At 32.8% G+C, this 22,424-nt stretch overlaps 4 protein-coding genes across 4 annotated transcripts; 3 read left to right on the forward strand and 1 right to left on the reverse strand.

Moving 5' to 3' along the window:
* The first annotated feature begins 857 nt into the window (after nucleotides 1-857).
* LOC137834419 (U-box domain-containing protein 51) lies at nucleotides 858-3,562 on the forward strand. Its single transcript, XM_068642475.2, has 8 exons — nucleotides 858-1,011; nucleotides 1,111-1,208; nucleotides 1,306-1,427; nucleotides 1,524-1,706; nucleotides 1,799-2,066; nucleotides 2,165-2,224; nucleotides 2,314-2,724; nucleotides 2,849-3,562. The coding sequence occupies exons 1-8, from the start codon at nucleotides 858-860 to the stop codon at nucleotides 3,560-3,562; spliced, it is 2,010 nt and encodes a 669-aa protein (XP_068498576.2).
* Nucleotides 3,563-4,773: 1,211 nt separating this feature from the next.
* On the forward strand, nucleotides 4,774-5,778 carry LOC137835826 (mitochondrial import inner membrane translocase subunit TIM23-2). The gene has a single exon (XM_068644535.2). The coding sequence runs from the start codon at nucleotides 4,964-4,966 to the stop codon at nucleotides 5,528-5,530; it is 567 nt and encodes a 188-aa protein (XP_068500636.1). The 5' UTR covers nucleotides 4,774-4,963; the 3' UTR covers nucleotides 5,531-5,778.
* Nucleotides 5,779-10,218: 4,440 nt separating this feature from the next.
* On the forward strand, nucleotides 10,219-14,467 carry LOC137835827 (seed linoleate 9S-lipoxygenase-2). The gene is made up of 9 exons (XM_068644536.2): nucleotides 10,219-10,706; nucleotides 10,901-11,190; nucleotides 11,313-11,553; nucleotides 11,784-12,101; nucleotides 12,262-12,347; nucleotides 12,458-12,559; nucleotides 12,642-12,946; nucleotides 13,078-13,341; nucleotides 13,465-14,467. The coding sequence occupies exons 1-9, from the start codon at nucleotides 10,457-10,459 to the stop codon at nucleotides 14,216-14,218; spliced, it is 2,610 nt and encodes an 869-aa protein (XP_068500637.2). The 5' UTR covers nucleotides 10,219-10,456; the 3' UTR covers nucleotides 14,219-14,467.
* Nucleotides 14,468-16,188: 1,721 nt separating this feature from the next.
* LOC137835836 (linoleate 9S-lipoxygenase) lies at nucleotides 16,189-21,141 on the reverse strand. The gene is made up of 9 exons (XM_068644548.2): nucleotides 20,749-21,141; nucleotides 19,196-19,479; nucleotides 18,769-19,006; nucleotides 18,356-18,676; nucleotides 18,144-18,229; nucleotides 17,953-18,060; nucleotides 17,557-17,861; nucleotides 17,203-17,466; nucleotides 16,189-17,116 (listed from the first exon to the last, which is right to left on the reverse strand). Exons 1-9 carry the CDS (start codon nucleotides 20,954-20,956, stop codon nucleotides 16,360-16,362), a joined length of 2,571 nt encoding a protein of 856 aa, XP_068500649.2. The 5' UTR covers nucleotides 20,957-21,141; the 3' UTR covers nucleotides 16,189-16,359.
* Between the last annotated feature and the right edge of the window lie 1,283 nt (nucleotides 21,142-22,424).

A 22,424-nucleotide genomic window follows, 5' to 3' on the forward strand; every position in this document is an offset into this window, starting at 1 on the left:
TTTCGCCTTTGTTACGTTTTGTGCAAAACATGTTTTCTGTATTTAGACATTTGACTTTATCTTTTAGTTTACCACCCTATGTACAAGGAACATTCTTTGAATTTTCCTTTACATTTAAAAATTGAATTTAACTACAATATGTAATTTAAAAAAATTATAGTTATTTAATTGTTTTTGGTGCATGGAATGATATATAATTAGAATTTAAGACTGCTAAAAAAGTTAAAATAATTTCATATATAGTGTCGATCAATTTACGCGTTTCATTAATGGTACACTGTTATTTAATTTTAATTTATTATATATGATTAGATCATTTATTTGTATTCAACGAGAAATTATTGTTTGGTATATATATATTTTTAGGAAAAAAATAAGTTTATGGAAAACTATATCTCTATTTCTCATTCTAATAAACATGTAATAATAGTTAATGAATTTATGATAAGAGGAATGTTTATCAAATTTACTAGTAATTTAAAATGTCTTTAATTTTATTTATTAATGTAATTTTTTTTTTGTGTTGAATGCGAAGATATATCAACACTGTATCGTATAGGATTTATGATTTAGGATTTAGAGATCTCTTATAGAATGATAGGTTGACAATCATGCATCAGATTATAAGTAAAAAATTAAATATATTTTTTTAAATGATTTTAAAATTTTATTGTTAGTAACATTTTACTGGAAATAAGCTAAAGTTGGATTTACATTTAAGATACAATGGGATTTAAGTGTATTTATGCTAAAAATAGAAAAAAAAATGTTCAAACTCGTAGACATGAATCAATGAGAAAACAACCACATTGGTTATTGTAGTGTTAGATTTTGTGAAATCAACGTTGTTCTTGATTATGGGTTCAAGTGCAGGAGAAGAAGAATCCACCTTCATCGCCGTTGATAGTGATCGGAACAGCCAACACGCAGTCAAATGGGCTGTGGAACATCTCTTGAAGAATAATTCTCCTTGCACACTCGTTCATGTCATAACTAAGAACTTATATCACAGTACATTGCTCAAACTCATGCTTTAAACCTGCAACAATATATTTGAGCAATGTGTTATGTTTCTAATGAACACATTTACTTTTGATTTGGTTTGTGTAGATGATTTAGAGGTTTTCCCCAAGCAAGGTTGCCCTCCAACAGAAGAAGAATTGAACCAGTTTTTTCTTTCCTTTCGAGGAATTTGTGCTCGAAAAGGGGTGCTGAAAACTATTTTAGTTTCATTACTAAGGTTGAGTTAATATGAATGTAGATATGTTTATATGAGTTTATGATTATGATCATTGAATGTTTCAGGTCGTAGTTAAAGAGTTAGTTCTGCATGACATTGATGTAGCAAATGCACTTACTAATTACATAATTCACAACTCTATCAGCAATGTTGTTGTTGGTGCTTCTCGCTCCAATGCTCTTATAAGGTCATTCTCTTTCTCTCTCACAAACAATATAGAAGTTTCTGCAGAAATCAGAAATGAATGTACACAAAAATATTTAGTGGTAATTATGTTGTGCAGGAAATTTAAAGATGTAGATGTGCCAACTAGCTTGGTAAGGTCTGTGCCACAATCTTGCATGGTGCACATCATATCAAAAAGAAAAGTGCAGAATATTCGACCTCATTCACAAAATATTAGTATTGTTCCATCAAAATCTCTAAAAAGCATTAGGGAAAGTTTTCGGTCCAAAGACTTAAACAGGTGTGTGAGCACAGAACATTTATAATTTGATGGTAATAGAAGAAAATGTTGATGAATGAGTTTATACATTTTTTATACTGTTATATATGCAGAAAATCACTCCAATCTAGATTTTGGCAAGGCTCAAACAATGAGGGGTTATCTCAGGTGACACTACACAAGACCAATGGAGATACTACTTCCCCAAAACCATTAGATCAAACTTGCTCTTTACAAAATTCAGCCAATAAAAGTTTTCTTAAAGGTGACTCTTCAAGGTTGTTTGATCATCAAATGAGTGAGACATCACATGAAACTCAAGATGTAGTCACTAATCCAAACAGTTGCACTTGTAGGAGAAAATCTTCTAAAAAGTCTCTGGTAGGTGATGTTTCATTATATAATTTTGTATTACCCTTGAGATTTTTTGCATGGTTTTCCCATAAAAAATGGATAACTAGAGTTTGGTTATTTTGTAGAAAGGCATGGACATAACAATAAGTAAATTAGAACTCGAAATGCAGAGAAAAAAGAAAAAGGTAATGTTAAAAATTTCACCTCACTCTTTGGTTTTTAATATAATATTTCTCCAAAACAATATTTGTAAAGATTAATATTTATCATTTAGGAAATGAAGCATGAAAACATTAGACAAGAAGAGGGAGACATGAAAAAAGCTAGGCTCGTTGAAGTGTCTACATTGACATTGCCAAAGGTGGGAAGACAAAAAACTAAGGCAACAATGGAGTCAAGTGAAATATTAAAACCAGAAGCAATGAAAAGTGAAAAAGGAAAGCAAACTGAAGTAAAAGTCATGCATGAAGAAGAAGATAAGAATGAAATTGCACACAACAAAGTTCTATTTAAAAGATACAATATCAAAGAAATTGAAGTAGCAACTAATTACTTTGACAATGCCCTCAAAATTGGTGAAGGTGCATATGGACCTGTTTTCAAAGGGATGCTTGATCACATTGATGTTGCTGTTAAGGCCCTGAGACCTGACATAACCCAAGGGGAGAAGCAGTTTCAACAAGAGGTACTCATACTTTTACTTTTCCAAAAACATGTTACAATTTTAACCAAAAATTCACTGAAGTCCTCTTTATTTGACAACAAAGGTTATAACTAGTTATATTTTTCTCAAAATTGGTACATGACAGGTTAATGTTTTGAGCACAATAGAACATTCAAACATGGTTAAACTTTTAGGTGCATGTCCAGAGTATGGATGCCTTGTGTATGAGTACATGGAAAATGGAAGTTTAGAAGATCGTCTCTTCCAAAAAGATAACACACCAACAATCCAATGGAAAGTTAGATTCAAAATAGCATCTGAAATTGCCACAGGCCTCCTTTTCCTTCATCAGACAAAGCCTGAGCCAATTGTGCATCGTGACCTCAAACCAGCAAATATTTTGTTGGACTGTAACTATGCTAGCAAAATAACTGATGTGGGTTTGGCAAGACTAGTTCCCCCTAGAGTAGCTAACAAAAGCACTCAATACCATAAGACAACTGCAGCTGGTACACTTTGCTACATTGATCCAGAGTATCAACAAACAGGACTATTGGGTGTTAAATCAGACATATATTCACTAGGTGTAATGTTATTGCAAATTATAACAGGAAAGCCTCCTATGGGTGTGGCTCACTTAGTTCAAGAGGCTATAGACAAAGGTAGATTTTCAGAGGTTCTTGATCCAAATGTCACTGATTGGCCTGTTGAGGAAACTTTATCCTTTGCTAAGTTGGCTTTAAAGTGTTGTGAGATGAGAAAAAGAGATAGACCAGAACTTGATTCTGTCATTTTGCCAGAGTTAAATCGGCTTCGAAATTTAGGAGAAGTAGTCACTAACATTGTACCTCACAAATAGGTTAATGACTAACTTACTACATTTAATTGCACCAAATTATGCTTTTATGAAAGTACAAGTTGATGAGAAAAAACTCATTGCAAAAGTTCAATATCATACATAAATCCATATTTTTTCCCAAGATGTTAAAAAACTTAAAGTAATTCTAGATGTACATTTTTCTTCTTATTAAAGGATATTTATACAACAGTTAAAAAAAATGTTTTTTCTAATTCTTAGTTGTTTCTATTTATAGAGGTGAATAACATTTATTTTGTTGTTTTTGTCTGCTATGATTGTAGTATTTATTGATTGATTATTTCGTTCTCCAACTATTCTGATTTCAAAACAATTAAAAAGATATTCATTCTCATATCTTTTGTCTTCTTTCTTCTCTTTTGTTCATATTTGTTCTATTTTATAATACTTTTTCTCCAAGTTTGTGTTTTCTTCATGACATTTTTCAAAAAATTAGCTAGGCAAAATCATGGGTAAAGGTTTCATGTCATGTAAATTTATGTATAGTATGAATAAAAATCCTAATATGAGAATGAAAAGAAAAGATCAATAATTTCTCTAAATTTGTATATATCAATTAACCACATTTATTTAGTATATTCGATATATTTGTATGTGTACAAATTTTTATTTGTATATTTAGAAAAATAAAAGACTATTTTATAAACTTGGTTAAAAGTTGATAAATAAGTTAACCGAATTATTAATAAACTAACTAATAGATGAGTTGGTAATGGTAAATTAGTATAAAAAAGTATTTAAATATGTTTAAATATTTATATAATATTAAGATAAATATTTTGATTCGATAACTAATATGAGAAATACATTTAGATAATTTGAATAAAGAATTAATCGAATTAATCTAAAACATATATTTTTATATATTCTCTAGAATTAATCGAATAGATCTATAGAAACAAAAATAATATGAATTTCTTTAGAAATGTAGTAAATAGATGTCTAAATTTACAATAGAAAAACCCTAATTAAAAGTTTATTTTTACAATGGTTCTAAGTATTGTCGAGGTAGAAAATTTACAGTAATTTTGTAATTTAAATAGTGTATTCATATTTTTGTTCTGATTTGATAAACTCCACCCACCCTTCACTTTTCTTTTAATTCAAATTTGTTTTTTATAATTTATTTTCGTGCAAGAAAAGAAAAAATAAAGCACAAAAAGTTAGAAAAAAAAAAGACTTAACAAGCAAGAAGTTTCTCATTTCCGGTTCGAGCCGAAAATAAAAATCTAACCAGACCGGACCGGGTCTCTAACGCGCCGCCATTCCCCAAATCATAACTCTCGAAACAGCGTCGTTCGTTCATCTGCAACTCTCTGATTGTTCCTTTCTCTCTGAAACCCAAACCCTAACCCTAACCTCCACCGTCTGGAAGCCTCTCCAATGGCGTACCAGACCCCCGATCGAGATTCAGGATCCGATCCAAAGACTCCAACGCGTCTCTATAACCCCTACAAGGACCTTGAAGTCCCCATTCGCAACCTCTACCAGCTCCCAACCTCCCCCGAGTATCTCTTCGTCGAGGAGGCTCGCCGCAAGCGTCGATCCTGGGGCGAAAACCTCACCTTCTACACCGGATGTGGCTACCTCGCCGGCGCCGTCGGCGGTGCCGGTTTCGGCCTCGTTGAAGGGGTCAAGTCCTTCGAGACCGGTGACACCGCCAAGCTCCGCATCAACCGCGTCCTCAACTCCTCCGGTCATGCCGGGCGCTCCTGGGGCAACCGCCTCGGCGTCATTGGCCTGCTCTACGCCGGCATCGAGAGCGGGATCGTGGCGGCGAGGGACACCGACGACGTCTGGAACAGCGTCGCGGCGGGACTCGGCACTGGGGCGCTGTATCGCGCCGCGAGAGGGGTGCGGTCGGCGGCGGTGGCGGGAGCCGTTGGCGGCGTCGTGGTTGGAGTTGCTGTCACGGCGAAGCAGGCGTTGAAACGCTACGTGCCTATATGAGAACGACGCATTTTGTGAGCACTTAATTTTTCTTCCTTTATTGGGGTTACTATCAATTTTGAGCGATTGTTGGGGTATAAGCATTGTTATACCAGCATGTGGCAGTGTTTGCCGTTGCAAACAATTGGTTTTACTGTTATGCATATTTTTTTCAGCTTGATAATGGCTAACCTTTCTAATGTAATTTGTCGAATCACCATGCATGAATAATTAGGACGGCTTTAATGCTGGATATATAGTATCAGAAATATCGTTCTTCTGTAGTGAATGCAATTGGAAGATTGTGTAATGGGCGTCGCAAAAAGATTTTGTGGTACATGATTTGATAGAAGTACTGGTTAGTTAATATTTGTGCTGAAAGAATCCCGCGTCATATGTGTGTTCTTATGATTAATGAATTCAGAGGATATACATTTTTGACTCTAATAAGATCTGTGATATTAGAGCAATGAATTGGGTGCCAATTTTTAGCATAAAGTATGTATCATCTGGTGATTTCAGGTAGAATATCAGTGGAGATGTTCTGTTTAATAAGTTTGGTATGCTTGTTTTTATGCCCTCCTATCTCTTTATATCTTGAGATACTAGCAAGTGTGTTTTGTTCAATCTTATTTATATGATTATGTAATAGCTAATAGTGTATTGTAGATAACTATCATGCCATTTATTCAGCTAATAATTTTATTTAGTTGAAAGGAGACATTTGTGCTCTATACGAGTTAACAAAACATATGCTGATCTACTATGGTTTGACTGCATATTATCTGATGGAGCTATTTCATTGATAAACCACTATTAGTGTCTGCAAGGAACTTTTTTCCCGTTAAAAGAATGTTTGCAAAAGTAATTAGTGTTTTGACGGAATTCAGTTGACAGTAGATGCGATGTGGATTCTGTTCTTGTCATGTTAGAACTTCTAATTTGGTAATGTAGCCTTACACTTTTGATGCAATAAGCTCATAAACAAGCTAGAACACTATTAGCCACCTCAATCTCTTACCTCTTAATTGATGCTATTAATTCTTTTGCTCAAACCATAGCAATAAAAATATTCATTGAGCTTTTCTGTGTACAAATTTCCCATCATGGCTTCATGCTTGTCTTGCTAGGTGTTGTTTAGGGCTAGAATTGACTGAAGAAAAGTTTCTGAGCTATATTTATGTTGTTTGGTTTTCTATAGAAGGGGATTGGTTTTCTATAGAAGGGGTATATATTGCCAATTAGCACCGAGGGATTTCCCCCCTTCTTTTTTTTCCTTCTGTGGTGTTTTTGTGCAACTCTAGTTTCTTATGTATCCTTCTGAAAGATTGTGATATTTGGTTTCTCCAACATAATAGAAGTCTTAACTTAGAAATTTACTAGTGTCAGCCTAGTCGGGGTGGGGTTAGGTAGTTTTCATGGTGTTCTAACTTTCTAGGTTTGAAGTTTAAACCCAATGTTGCTGTTTTTTCTCAAACATACACAAAAAAAAACTTTTTACATGACCCTACAGATCTTGAGCTCCCAAAAATACAGTTGTTATTCTTTTGCATTTGAACGCATTTTTTACCGAAATTATATTTCTACTTTTGTTTAGTAACTTGTTTCCTTTTGGGATTGGACTTTTTCTACTCAGTGAATGAATAGAAAGTGTGGAGGAGGGTGTTTATACAGTCATTCTTCTTTTCGTTAATAAATTAAGCTCAACAGTGGTTGATTATTCTGAACTTCATTTTTGATACTGAAGTTATTTTTATGCTTTGACACTCCATTTCCTTTATAAGTAGAGCTCAATTAGTTGATTATTATTACAGTATAATTGGTGGGACAAATTCTACTTATTGAGAAAAAGGCTTTGATGGTTTCTCCGTTCAGTAGAAAGGCTCATAACATGATGAATGGTATTCGTAAGCTTTGGTTTTGTTCATGTGGTCCTTAGATGCATTCAATTTGTCCCCCAGAAAATGGGACAAATTTCATTTCGAATGAGATTGTTTGGTATTATTGTCCGTAGAGCTAAACTGAAGTTAAACATTTTGGGTTGTCTGAATGGAAGAAAACAACATGAAGAATGAGGACAAGAGAGAAGAAACTATGGCCGTATAAATGCCAACTATGCTTTTTGTTGGGACAAGGACCCATCACAGTGAAAATTTGCACTTGATCTTCTTGTTTTCACCTGAAAACAGTGTGTAAAAAAAACTCTTGGCGTTCTGCTTTAGCTGCTCAGCAAGATTTTTTTGTTCTTAATGAGTTTGATTTTAAGAAACCCATTTTTTAAATAAATTTACTAATTAAAGAAAAGTTTATTGTATAAAAAATAATTCCTTCAAAATAGAAATCATTTTTTTAATTAAAATTAAACATATCTTCTAGTAAAATTTATTTGACATATAATTGAATATAAAAATGTGAGTTTGTTAAAGTTTATGTACTACTGGGCAATTTTGACTAGTTAACCACCTAACCTTGGTTAGAAGGTCACATGATGACACGTGATTGATCGTGGTGACGAGGCATGGGTTGATTAAGTCAGCAGGGTTAATTCATAACTAAGAGTTGTTTAATGCAATCTTAAATATGAATCAACTTTTTAATCTGGTCCACCAATGAAAGTACATTAAGGTAATATAAATAGCGTGCATTCTAAGGAGAAATGTACGTCATTATCTATCGTATTCTGACACTTGAGTGTTACTAAGGAGAAAGGTACGTCATTATCTACCGTATTCTGACACTTGAGTGTTATTCTTGATTGACTTGAGTGTGGGAGTGTCTTTTGTGCCTTCTGTAGGTACTATTCCTGTCTGTGGAACATGACGACCGAGAGAAGGAAAGTGAAGTAGGAAGCTTGGAGAGCGAGTAACCGAAGGTAGAGGCAAAAAGAATCTTTCTTTAGCTCCCAAATCCTCCCAAATCCGTTGGAAACAGTTTATTATCATTAGAATAGAATTGAAGTTAAGTTTCTTAAAATAAGTTTTTTAAAAGTAATAACAAAAATACTGTGAAAATAAAATGATTTAAGAACTCTTATAAGGAATTCCTACAAAAGATTTTAACCATTCGGCTCCAATTATTCCTGCCAGCTGCTCTTATAAACGGAAAACACCTTTGTACTCACCAATAAAAAAAAGCACTTAATAATCAATATACTAATACTTTAATTATATTTTTCAATTTTAATTTAAAATATTAATATATGCTATTACATTATTAAAATTGATTCAAAGTGAGTGTTTTTAAAGAATGTTAAAAAGTATAATTTTTTTTTCAAGGAAAAATAGAGGGACAAAAGAACCCTCCATCTCATCGCCAGGCTTTTTGTTTATGAAGAACACTAAACATTTATTAAAGAGCAACAGAAAAATGATGCAGAGTATTTCTTGGGCTTTTCTTCTTTTAAGTAATGGCCCAATTTTAGTTTTACTACTGCTCATTCTTTTTTATGAACCTATTTCTTTTAAACAAGTTTTTACTAATCCAGATTGGTTTCATGCCATTGCAAATCGAGTATGATGCCATGCTGCAAATATACATGCTCTCTTACTCCTCTTCCTGCTTATGCAACAATGTTGCAAATGGGTTTTTAAAACCAAGTTTTGTAGTAAAACCAACAACAATTTTTGTTCTCACCCAAGTTATTTTTTCATAATGACCATTGATACATCTCTTTGGCAACTTGGAACAAACAGTTTATGTACATCAACCACTGACACTTGAATGCAAGTTAAAGAAAGTGATCTACAAAATTATATATCTTTTTAATATACATCAAAATTTACTTTAAGACTCTTAAAATTTATTATGCTATCATATCGAATCACCAATAAATATAATGTCATATACTATATATTTATGTCTTTATGAGATAATTTTACATTTATGTAATTTAGTATGAGAGATAAGGTGTTGAAAATCTCAGATTAAACTAATTTATAATATAAAAGTAAAGACAATTTTATCTCATAAGTTTGCTTAAAAGATTAATTAATTAGACTTAATACAACTCATTTCTATATAAAAATAAATAAAACTTTATACCTTCGAAATTGTTCCGTATAATAATTCATATTTCTAATAACTTTTGTGTGTTTTTATTCACATATTTTTATTTTTTTGTAAAGACGCAATCAAAATTAACATGTAAATAGGGCTAATTTGAAAGTAAAAGATAACTATTAAAAACCTGAATAAAATATTACAAGTTAGGTATAAAAGATATTAAAAAGCTTAGAAATAAAAAATTTAACATAAATGAAAGATGAAAAATTACTTAACTTAGTTTAATCATGCATCTAAAATTATGCTTAAGAATTTAAAGCCAATATCAAAATCAATTTACAGACACAAGAATCAAGAAGTTGGAGAAATCACATTATTACAAGAGCTTTGTAGAAGATAAACAACTAATTAAACACATTAATAGGTCATCATTTTAAAACTAAAGATTAAACTGATAAAAACAAAAAATAAAGTTATATATTGCTATAAATTCATTTGGGATGTGTCACCTTTGAAAGCTTTCCCAATTTGACACTTGCCCTTCACGTCAAACGAACCACATGCACACTCATACTCTGTGTTCATGCATGGTTTTTTGTCCTTTCTGCATGGATTCTGTGTGACACCTTGCATTTTCAGGACTCGTGCATGCTCATCCTTATCTGGGACATGCATCTCTAAATTATCACGCACATATCCTTAGGATCAAACAATTGTTAAACTTCAACAAACAGCATCATTAATGTTAAGAGATGTTGTAAAGATTAAAACATTTTACATTTTAAAATGTAATTCTTGATAGTTAATGCACACAGCTAGCTATAAATAACAAAGCTAGGTTTTGGTTTGGTCACAACAGACACAGGCTTTCTTCTTTTTCTTGTTCTTGTTTTGTTTCCTAGTTCTGGGAAATAAAAACAGTGGTGTTGGTAGGTTTTTGAAAAGATGTTTCAAGTTCCAGGGGTGTCGGGAATCCTGAACCCAGGAGGGCAAGGCCATAACAAGATCAAAGGGACAGTGGTGCTGATGCGCAAGAATGTGTTGGACTTCAACTCCGTCTCTGATCTCACCAAAGGAAACGTTGGTGGAGTCATTGGAACTGGTCTCGGCGTTGTTGGTTCAACAGTTGACACCCTCACTGCTTTCTTAGGCAGAAGTGTCTCTCTCCAGCTCATCAGTGCCACTCAATCTGATGGTTAAACAGTTTCTTCTTCCTTTCAATTTTTTCCATCTTCATCTATATCAAAAGTTAAGCTAATTTGTTAACTAATAAGCATCACTTTCAAGTAACTTCTGATGAAAATCAACCAGTGTTCTACTGTATATGATTTTGTTATTGTTTCATATATATGATCTGTGACTTGATATTGTGAGTGCTATGTGTTGCAGAAAATGGAAAAGGAAAAGTTGGAAAGGACACGTTCATTGAAGGGATCATTACTTCGTTACCAACTTTGGGAGCGGGAGAGTCTGCATTCTATGTTCGTTTTGAATGGGACGGAAGCATGGGAATCCCTGCTGCATTTCACATCAAGAATTACATGCAAGTTGAGTTTTACCTCAAGAGTTTGACTCTTGAAGACGTTCCAAATCAAGGAACCATTCGCTTTGTCTGCAACTCATGGATTTACAACGCTAACATTTACAAAAAGAGCGTGCGCACATTCTTTGCCAACCATGTATGTAGTTTGCTATTCAAATTCAGAATATAAGTAGTTTATTAGACCCTCTCTAATGGGAATTTCTTTGCTTAATTTCACACTGATTAAGAGTTATATAAAACTCGTTTGATGTAATGTAGAGTTATGTTCCAAGTGAGACACCAGCAGCACTTGTGCATTATAGAGAAGAGGAGTTGAAGAATTTAAGAGGAGATGGTACTGGAGAACGCGTAGAACATGATAGGATCTATGATTATGATGTATACAATGATTTGGGTAATCCAGATCTCAATGAAGATTTCGCTCGTCCTATTCTTGGAGGCTCTGCCACTCATCCCTATCCTCGTAGGGGAAGAACTGGTCGATATCCAACAAGGAAAGGTTAGTCTTCTGTGTTTGAATCCACTTACTTAACTATGTAAGTGTAAACCTTAACTTTCAATCCATTTTTATGAGATTAAGTCTAAAGTTTTAAACTTAAAATTCACTTTTTAATACGTTTTTAATACGTTGAAATATTGATTCTTTGTAATGTTGTAACGTTATTATCTTTGTCAGACGATGAAGTTTTTGATATATTGTTGTTTTGTAATGAATTTTGAACTGAACAGATTCGAATTGTGAGAAGCCAGGAGAAATTTATGTTCCAAGAGATGAAAACTTTGGTCACTTGAAATCTTCGGATTTCCTTGCAAATGGAATAAAATCTATATCTCAGTTTGTCTTACCAGCCTTCGAATCTGTGTTCGACCTTAACCTGACCCCGACAGAGTTTGATAGCTTCCAAGATGTTCGTGACCTCTGTGAAGGTGGAATTAAGCTTCCTACAAACGTAATCAGCACAATTAGCCCCTTACCAGTCGTCAAAGAACTCTTTCGTACCGATGGTGAACAAGTTCTCAAGTTTCCAACACCTCACGTCATTCAAGGTGCGATAAACATATAAATCAAGAACTCCACACACACACACATATATATATATACTTGAAATCTTGAATGCTACTTTGAACATATGCAATTGATGAAGAACTCGTTATGCATGTTGATATGGTTCCATTTTAACAAAGATTTTACTTGTTTATTGGGCAGTGAGTAAGTCAGCATGGATGACCGATGAAGAATTTGGAAGAGAGATGATTGCAGGAGTAAATCCTAATGTGATTCGTGGTCTTGAAGTGAGTTTAAACACTTGTTTCTAAAACAGATTACAAAACCAAATTTGATGTTCACCAGTGATGTATTAAGTCCTAAGGAACAGTTTTTTTTCTTCTGTAATGAATGGTAGGAGTTTCCTCCAAAAAGCAATCTGGATCCTGCAACCTATGGTGATCAAAACAGTAAGATAACAGCAGATGTGCTTGATCTTGATGGAAACACAGTGGATGAGGTAAACATATTGTACTAATTTTTTTCCACTTCATAAAGTAAAAAATAGTTTTGTTCTGATATGAATTTCATTTGTGGAACAGGCTCTTGCTAATAAGAGGTTATTTGTCTTAGATTACCATGATATCTTCATGCCATATATAAGGAGGATAAATCAGACTTATGCCAAAACTTATGCCACAAGGACTATCCTTTTCTTGAAAGAAGATGGAACTTTGAAGCCAGTGGCCATCGAATTAAGCTTGCCACATCCTGGTGGGGACCACTCAGGTGCTATCAGTCAAGTCATCTTACCTGCAAAAGAAGGCGTTGAAAGTACAATTTGGCTACTAGCCAAAGCCTATGTAGTTGTAAATGACTCTTGCTATCATCAACTCATGAGCCATTGGTACAAAAAATTTCAATGCATTCAACAATTCAATCTCTGATCTCTCTCTCTGTATATATATATATATATATATATATATATATGAAACATATTATACTAATTAATGTATGAAATGTGTATTCTGTTGATAGGTTAAATACTCATGCAGTGATGGAGCCATACGTCATAGCAACACACCGGCAGCTTAGTGCCCTTCACCCAATTTATAAGCTTCTAACTCCTCATTATCGTGACACCATGAACATCAATGCACTTGCCAGGCAGACTCTAATTAATGCTGATGGCATAATAGAGAAATCCTTTTTGCCCTCAAAGTATTCTGTGGAGATGTCCTCAGCGGTTTATAAGAATTGGGTTTTCACTGATCAAGCACTACCTGCAGATCTTATCAAGAGGTAAGTAAATCTCTTCAAACATATAACATTAAGATCGAATAATGGTTTGAAATATAGGTTTATATTTTGTTGCAAAGCATTATGGATGCATGTAAGTATATATATATATTTTGCTTGATTCAGAGGAGTGGCAGTTGAGGATCCATCAGCCCCACATGGACTTCGTCTCTTGATAGAAGACTACCCTTATGCTGTTGATGGACTAGAGATATGGGCTGTGATTAAGTCATGGGTCCAAGAATATGTGTCATTATACTATGCAAAAGAAGATGATGTCAAATCTGATCCTGAACTCCAACATTGGTGGAAAGAAGTTGTGGAGAAAGGACATGGTGATTTGAAAGACAAGCCATGGTGGCCTAAGTTGCAGACACCTGAGGAGCTTGTTGAAGTCTGCACCATTATCATATGGACTGGTTCAGCCCTCCATGCAGCCGTGAATTTTGGTCAATACCCTTATGCAGGTTTTGTTCTGAATCGCCCAACTTCTTCTAGACGGTTGCTTCCTGAGCAAGGCACACCAGAATATGAAGAAATGGTGAAGAGCCATCAAAAGGCCTATTTAAGAACAATTACATCAAAGTTTCAGACTCTGATTGACCTTTCAGTGATAGAGATGTTGTCAAGGCATGCCTCTGATGAGATCTACCTTGGCCAAAGGGACAACCCATATTGGACCTCTGATTCCAAAGCCTTGGAAGCCTTTCAAAAGTTTGGAAACAAGCTGAAGGAAATTGAGGAAAAACTTGGAAGGAAGAACACTGATGAGAAACTTAGAAATCGAGTTGGACCAGTTCAATTGCCTTACACTTTGCTTCATCCTACCAGTGACGAAGGTTTGACTTTCAGGGGAATTCCTAATAGCATTTCCATCTGAATGAGCCTGTGCTTTCTCTTTAGTTACTGTGTTTTGCTTCTTTCCAATAAAAAAAGATGCAAGGCTAAAGAGATCCAATAAATCTTGCATCTTATCTAATGTTTTAATTATGTTGTGTTTCTTGTGTGTTTAAATATGTTGTAATTCAGCCCTTCGATTTGGTTTTTGTTTGCAAATAATAGGAGTTAGTTTGTGTTTAGCTCCTGTCACCATTAGTAATATACCTGCAGATTGAGCAAGTTGATGTTATCAGTAATCTTTTTGTATTATACTGATATATTTAAAACTAAAAGCATATAAGAAATATAAATTATTACTGCTAAACACAGATGAAGATACCTATAAGAATGACTCTTAAAATCATTAAAATCATCACAGATGTCAGTATAACACAAAAGAATGACACATGCGAATATATCAGAAAAATTTAGAACATCTGTCGTAGGTGACACTTGGTTTTTGTACATAAGTGATGTTCTTAGTGTTAATACAGTTATACAGTTGTTCAGATGAATCTGTGATGAAGAAAGGTGAAGGCACCCACCCACAGTAATTAAAAGGAAACAATCATTCAACACCGTGAAAAGCTCTCTGTAAACAGAGAAAGAAAGCAACAATGGCATGAACTGAAGAACCATAAGGGAAAGTGAAAGAGAAGAAAGATCGAGAAGAGGAAGAAACACAAAATTGGTGTGTTTAGCAATTACAAGGGTGAACTTATATAAAATTAAATAAAGAAGTAAAACATGGGCCAGAATACATGATGGGTTAAAAAAAGAAGGACCCAATACAAGCCCAAAATAACTTTATCACCGGTAGTTTATTGTTTGCATTGTGATACTTTTTGTTTGTGAGTGGTAGATTTCAAAGAAATTATGACACCATTTGGTTTATGTGACATGACTTTATTATTAAATTTCAGTAATTTGATTTATTTTCAATTTATATTAAAAACGTTTCAATTTGAATTGAAAACGTGTAATCCTCGGAGGACTTTTATATGTATACTTAGTCGTGTATTTCCTATAATTATTCAATTATTAAATCTATTTAAAATAAATTAAAATTTAGTATTAAAATTAACTAGATTATGTAATATTTAATTATACTCGTTAAAGTTTAAATTATTAAATTATTTGATAAAAAATATTTAAAGTATAAAGTTTCATTAAATAAATTATTAAATAAAAAATCAATTTAAAAATAAAAAATAATTAATTATTATATAAACTAAATTTTATATATTATTTTTAAAAATTTTAAAATTATTGGTATTTAAAGTAGTTTTTTTTTACATATTTAAAAAATAATTGTGTTTTAATGTTTGATATTTTAGTATAAATATTTTTATATAAAAGTATTAATTGTGAAATAAAAAATTAGTGTTATACATTTGATAAATAAATAAGAATAGTAGGTAATATTTTAGAAATTATAAAAAAAAATATTGAAAATATACAATATTTTAGTATAAGTATTTTTATATAAAAATATTAATTGTGAAATAAAAAAATCAGTATTGTGCAATTGGTAAATATATAAGAATAGTAGGTCATATTTAGAAATTATAAAACAAATACATTAAAAATATACAAATTAGTAGTGAAATGTGGAAAAATTGAAAAAAAGAGTTGAAGATATAAATTTAACCACAAAATTAAAAAAAAATAGGGAAAATTAATAATTATAATTATAATTATAATTAAGTTATAATATCAATATTTTTACAATGAAGTAATTTTTTTTCAGATGAAAACTAATAAGAAATAATTTATTGACGAGAGTATATGGCACAAGTGGTCTTCTCGTAAAATTAAAATTGTGTCACTGACATCTACAATTTTTTTTATATAACCACATCACAATTTTTATTATTATTTTAATATTTTTTCATATAATTTAATTATTAATTTATCCATTATTATATATATTCATTATTTTCCGTTTGCATGCCAATAGAATTGCTTTCATTTTATTTTGTATTATGCAAAACAAAAGACAAGTTTCATTGATTATTAATAAGAAGCAGAAATACATATAGTAACTTGGAATATGCAGTTAATGATACAACAGTGATGAAGGAATTAGATTCCTTCTATTTCACATTTATTCAAAAGCTTGGAAGTTCATTCATGAAGCACTTAGATGGAGATACTGTTCGGAATTCCTCTGAAAGTCAACCCCTCTTCACTTGAAGGATACAGCAGAGTATAAGGCATTTTAGCTGGCCCAGTTCTGTTTCTCAATGTCTCATCATTGTTCTTCTTCACAAGCTTCTCTTCAATCTCTGCAAGTTTCTTTCCAAACCTCTTGAATGCCTCCAATGGCCCTGCATCAGAAGTCCAATGGTCACCACCATCTCTCTCTCCCAGGTATATCTCATCAGATGCATGCCTTGACAATATCTCTATCACTGTCAGGTCTATCAGGGTCTCTTTCTTCCCAGTAATAGTCCTCAAAAACTCCTTCTCAGGATTCTTAGCCAATGCAGCATACTCAGCAGACCCTTCCACAGGCATGAATCTTCTGCTAATAGTTGGCCTGTTCAGGATTAAACCACCATATGGATACTGTCCAAAGTTAACAGCTGCATGAAGAGCTGAAGCTATCCAAATCAGGGTAGTGGAGACTGCAACCAAATCTCCACGTGATTGCATCTTTGGCCACCATGGCTTGTCTTTCAAATCACCATGACCCACCTGAACTAGTTCTTTCCACCATGCTTGGAGTTCAGGGTCTTTCTGAAGTGCCTCGTCTGACTTGTAGTAGAACGCCACATACTCTTCCACCCAGGACTTGATGGCATCCCATATCTCTAGCCCATCAGAAGCATAAGGATAATCCTCAATCACAAGCTTAACACCGTGGGGAGCAGATGGATCTGCAACTGCAACTCCTCTGACCACCCAAATAACATTCATTAGTATGAAATCTGAGACCTTTTTTTATACTAATTTGTTAAAAAACTTTTAAAGATTAGTTACCTCTTGATGAGATCATTGGGTAAGGCTTGATCAACCAAAGACCAATCCTTGTAAATCACAGAGGACATTTCCATAGAGTACCTACTCCACAAGAATGTTTTCTCTATGATACCGTCTGCATTGACCAAGGACTTGCGGGCAAGCGAATTGATGTTCATGGTGTCACGATAGTGAGGAAACAGGAGTTTGTAAACAGGGTGAACCACACTCAGTTGCCTGTTTGTTGCTATCACGAATGGTTCAACAACTGCATGAGTGTTTAGCCTGCCATTCACGTTTACGTTAATCATTTATAGGTACATACATTAACAAGCTTAATCACATGGATCTTAATGCTAATTAACAGTAGCTTACCAATGGCTAACGATTTGATGGTAGCATGAGTCGTTCACAACAACATAAGCCTTTGCCAGTAACCAAATGTAAGCTTCAACTCCCTCGTATGCAGGCACATAGACTTCGCTGACAGGACCATGCTCGTCACCCTGACTATGCGGCTTGCTTAACTCAATGGCTAATGGTGCCAATGTTCCATCATCTTTCAAGAAAAAGATGGTTCTTGTAGCATAAGTCTTTGTGGTAGATGAATTTATTCTCCTCAAATATGGAATGAGATAGTCATGGTGATCCAAGATGAACAACTTCTTGTTCTCGATAGCCTGTTCAACCAAGTATAGTTCATTAACTAATTGCTACTCATTGGATTCACATCAAAGAAATGTGAAACTGGATACTCATATATATCATTACCTGCTCAACAGTGAGCCCTCCTAATTTAGGCTCCAAATGTTCTTTCGTTATGATAGAGGTGTGATCACCATAGGCTTGAGTGTCCAGCGTGCTACGTGGTGGGAACTCCTGCATTAAATTTAGCACACAATGAGTAATCTTAAATCAACCTTTTGGTTACATATGCATATCAACTTTGAAATTAAGCTTACCTTGAGAATCTTAATGACATTAGGATTCACACCAGCAATGGTTTCTCTTGCAAATTCTTCATCAGTCATCCATGCAGACTTATCCACTGCACCAAATAACAACAATTCAAAAGTCCATCCATGTGACTGAACACTGAATAAAAAACAGAACTACATTGCTAACATATAAAGATGTATACAACTTTTGTTCTTGTTCAAAGTATGTAGCATACCTTGCATGACTTTAGGTGGTGGATACTTGAGGAACTGTTCACCATCAGATCGGAAAATTTCCTTGACAATTGGTATAGGAGCGTATTTGCTAAGAAAGCCTGTAGGCAATGTAACTCCACCGTCATAAAGCTTGTGCACTTCAGCGAAGTTATCAAACTCAAGGCTCAAAAGACTTCCATCGAATGCATCAGTCAACACTGGCAACACATCTTGCGATACAGATTTCAATGCGTAAGCGAGAAAATCTGATGACTTCAAGTGACCAAATGCTTCGTCTCTTGGAAGGTAAACAAAGTCGTCGGGCTTCTCACTGTTAGGATCTGTTTAGAGGAACACAGAACACATGTTAGGACCCTAAGAGGAACAACCTTAACCCATCAAGTTAGGACAAAAGAGAAACATGAAAAGTAACCTTTTTTGGTTTTTGCTCTTCCTGTTCTTCCTCTGCGAGGGTAAGGTAAGGTAGAACCTCCAAGAACGGGGCGAGCTAATGCTGCAGCTTTATCTGGGTTGCCCAAGTCATTGTAGACATCATAATCATAAATCCTCTCCCATTCCTCACGTTTTCCAGTTCCATCGCCTCTTACATTCTTCAATTCTGCTTCTCTGTACTTCAGAAGTGGAGCTGGTGTCTCGCTAGGAAGATATGTCTGCATTAAACCGAACTCAACCTTATAAAATCGACTATAAGTTTTGCATTTACTATATAGTCAGTTGATATAGAATCTTCAACACGATACTATATACTACTGTAGTAGATATAGAATCTTCAACACGATAGAGGATAGACGATAGACGATGTAATTGAACAAGAAAGGATGATATATGAAGTAGCTTACGTTGTTGGCAAAGAAAATGCGATCACTCTTGTACTTTTTAGAATTGTAGACCCAAGAGTTGCATATGAAGTGAATGGTTCCGTAGTTGGGAATGTCTTCGAGAGTGAAAGACTTAAGGTAGAACTCATTCTGCATGAAATTCTTGATGTAAAATGCTCCAGGAATTCCAAAATCAGCGTCCCAATCGAAGCTAACATCGTATGCTTCTTCACTCGCTCCCAAGGTTGGCAAAGATATTTGCCCTCTTAACTTTGTAGCACTTCCAACTTTTCCTTTCCCTAGTGCTGTATCAAATTTCACACACAAAAATTAGCATTTTTCAAATTTATTATTCTCATATTGTTGAAATGATTAAGAAAATAAATTATTTAATTAAGAAACAAGTCAGATCTATCACACTTTCATAATATATATTAATGTTTATAAAATATATCTGTATTTTGTTTTATGTAGATGTGTACGTATATTTTACTACACATAGTATGTATCAGTATCCTTCGGCCAACAAAAGTCAACTAATCGTTTTCATGACATAATTAAAGAAGGTATTACTAAAATAAGTTTTGTTTCTATTGGGAAAGCATTTACCTAATGAAAGTTGAATTATTATACTATAAGCATATATTATATTAGTTTCATGACATAATACATGACTATTGTTATTATTAAAAAAGCATTTGCGTGATGAAAGATGTATTATTTTATTGATGCATGGTATGAGAAAGGTAAGTCTATGCATTCAAAATATTAAACAGCTTTACACGTAATATATAATAATAATAATAATAAACTAATTATTTTTTAGTATAATCATCTTATTAATAATGATAATTCACGATTTGTAATTAAATGAAAGTATAACTGATACGTGATCATTAAACATGTAGAAAAAAATTATACTAACATTTGAAGTTTTAGTATGAAACATTTTAATGAAGTCTTGGATTCTTTATAGTGAGTAACCATATTAAAATAAAATATTGAGTAACTTTATTAAATCACTTTATACTCAGAAATAGATTTTAAATTTAACTCGTTCTAACACTAAAAATCTAAATTGATATTCAACTATTAATTATCAAGATTTTAACTACTACGTTCTAAATTAGTGTCTATTAGTTTTTCTAGAGATTAATTAAAATCTAAAATATTAATAACTAAAATTTGAGTAGCTAATTTAGATATTAAAAATTATTTTATAATATTTTATTAATAATAAAAACTACATTAGATATCAATAATTTTTTAATCTCTAAATTAATTATTTTTTATCTTTAAATTTGATTATTATTTAATAATTTTTTTATATCGTTACAAGAGCGAATCATTAGATCAAGTTTGTATAACATAAAAAAAAATCTTTATCTATAATTGATATGGTTGGATATGAAGACAAGACCAATTGAATTGGGCTGACTAGACACATATTTAGTAAGTGAACTTAATCATTGTGTCGTTTTTATAATATCTATTATAAGAGATATTATAATTGGTGTGCAGCTGGACATAATGAAAACCTAATATGAGATGAAGACGAGTGAGTGAGTTATTACCATCAGTCTTGGTAGAACTGATCAGTTGGACAGAAATGGAGGCGGCAAAAGCAGTGACAGTGTCGATGGCAGAGCCGAAGATGTCGAAGACGGTGTCAACAACGTTGGCAGGGTTGGTGATGCTGTTGATGTCCAACACATTCTTTCGCATAAGCACCAAATTCCCCTTTATCTTCTGACCCTTGTTTCCGAAAATTCCTCCTAACATTTTTTCAACTTCTTTTCTTCAACCAAACACTCTTCTTCGATGAATGAACAACACAACCAAACAACCTTCTTATTTATAGACATCAACCTCAACTATAACACACTAAACCCAAACACATGTTTTTTTTGTTTTTTTTATTCCTTTACTCATTCAAATCACGATTAAGCCATGTGGCGGGCGTAACCACGATCATAAACCAGTTTAACATCATTAATTATTCCTTAGTTTTTGTCAAGTGGACTCTGTTACTCTTAATATTATACTAATTTCTCCATTACTTTATAATACTCTTCACTTTTATTCCTTCAATGCAAAAAAAAAAATCCCAAAAAACTAACATCATTTGCAATGGGAATCATTTCCACCTCTTACAAGTTGGGGTTTGAGATTTTAATCAGTTTTTTTTTTAATTCAATCCAATCGAAAAATATTTTAACATCAAATCAGATAGGATCTTATATTTATTTTTTTTACTCAAAATCGATAATAATCAATAACTATTATTAATAATGATGTTAATTATTTTCAAGATTGGTTTTAATATAATAATTTGGTTGTATGAGCTAATCACGAGTTTTGTATATAATATCATACATGGTTTAGGTCGTAAACTAGATAAGGTGAATTAATAGTTTATGTTTGTAATTGTGTTTTGAGGCACGTGTTTTATTAGAACTATTTCAAGATATTTATTATCTTTAATATATTTTGGTCATACATCACATGTATTAAAATATTACGGGACTCTATTTTAATATTATTTTTTTTATTGATTTATTGGAGGAGTCATTTTTAGGAAAAAAATAATAATTTTATTTTTATTTTATAATTCCAAAATCTTAATTTTTACATATATATCATAGCCCATGTTATAATAGAGGAAGCTTATAAGATTTATCTCTTAATCTCATCATTCTTGTCATAAAAATAACACAAGGCTCACTTCATCATTAATAAGCCCGTATGAAAATATTTTAATATTTTCCAAAAAAAAAATTAAAAAAATAAATTCTTCCTAACATAAAATTAGATTACGTATAAACTAGTTCTCTTATAATGTTTTTTTTTTAAATTAACTTATTTACAATATAATTGTAATTAATAAAAAAAATATTTATTTTAGAAATATTTTTGAATAAATTTTTTTAAACATATATACTTAATCGAACAATCAAACTTATACACTTAATTAAAATTTAAGCAATCAAATGTCTTTATTTAATGGTGGTAAAATCTAACTTTGAAGTGATAAGTGTTGATGTACGCGTCTAGTTTTCAATCCGATCAAGAAAAATTAACAACTAATTTGAAATAATTATAATCTTATTCTATCTATGATCGGCCATGGATAATCACGTCGAGTCCAAATCTTGAGGGAATCAGAACAATTTAGAAAGATGCCAAGAAGAAAAAATTTATTTTTCTAAATAAGTCATTTTATTAATTTTTCAACCACAAAAATTATAGT

This window comes from Phaseolus vulgaris, chromosome 5, assembly GCF_051622355.1.
Source record: "Phaseolus vulgaris cultivar YP4 chromosome 5, ASM5162235v1, whole genome shotgun sequence".
NCBI classification, from domain to species: domain Eukaryota; kingdom Viridiplantae; phylum Streptophyta; class Magnoliopsida; order Fabales; family Fabaceae; genus Phaseolus; species Phaseolus vulgaris.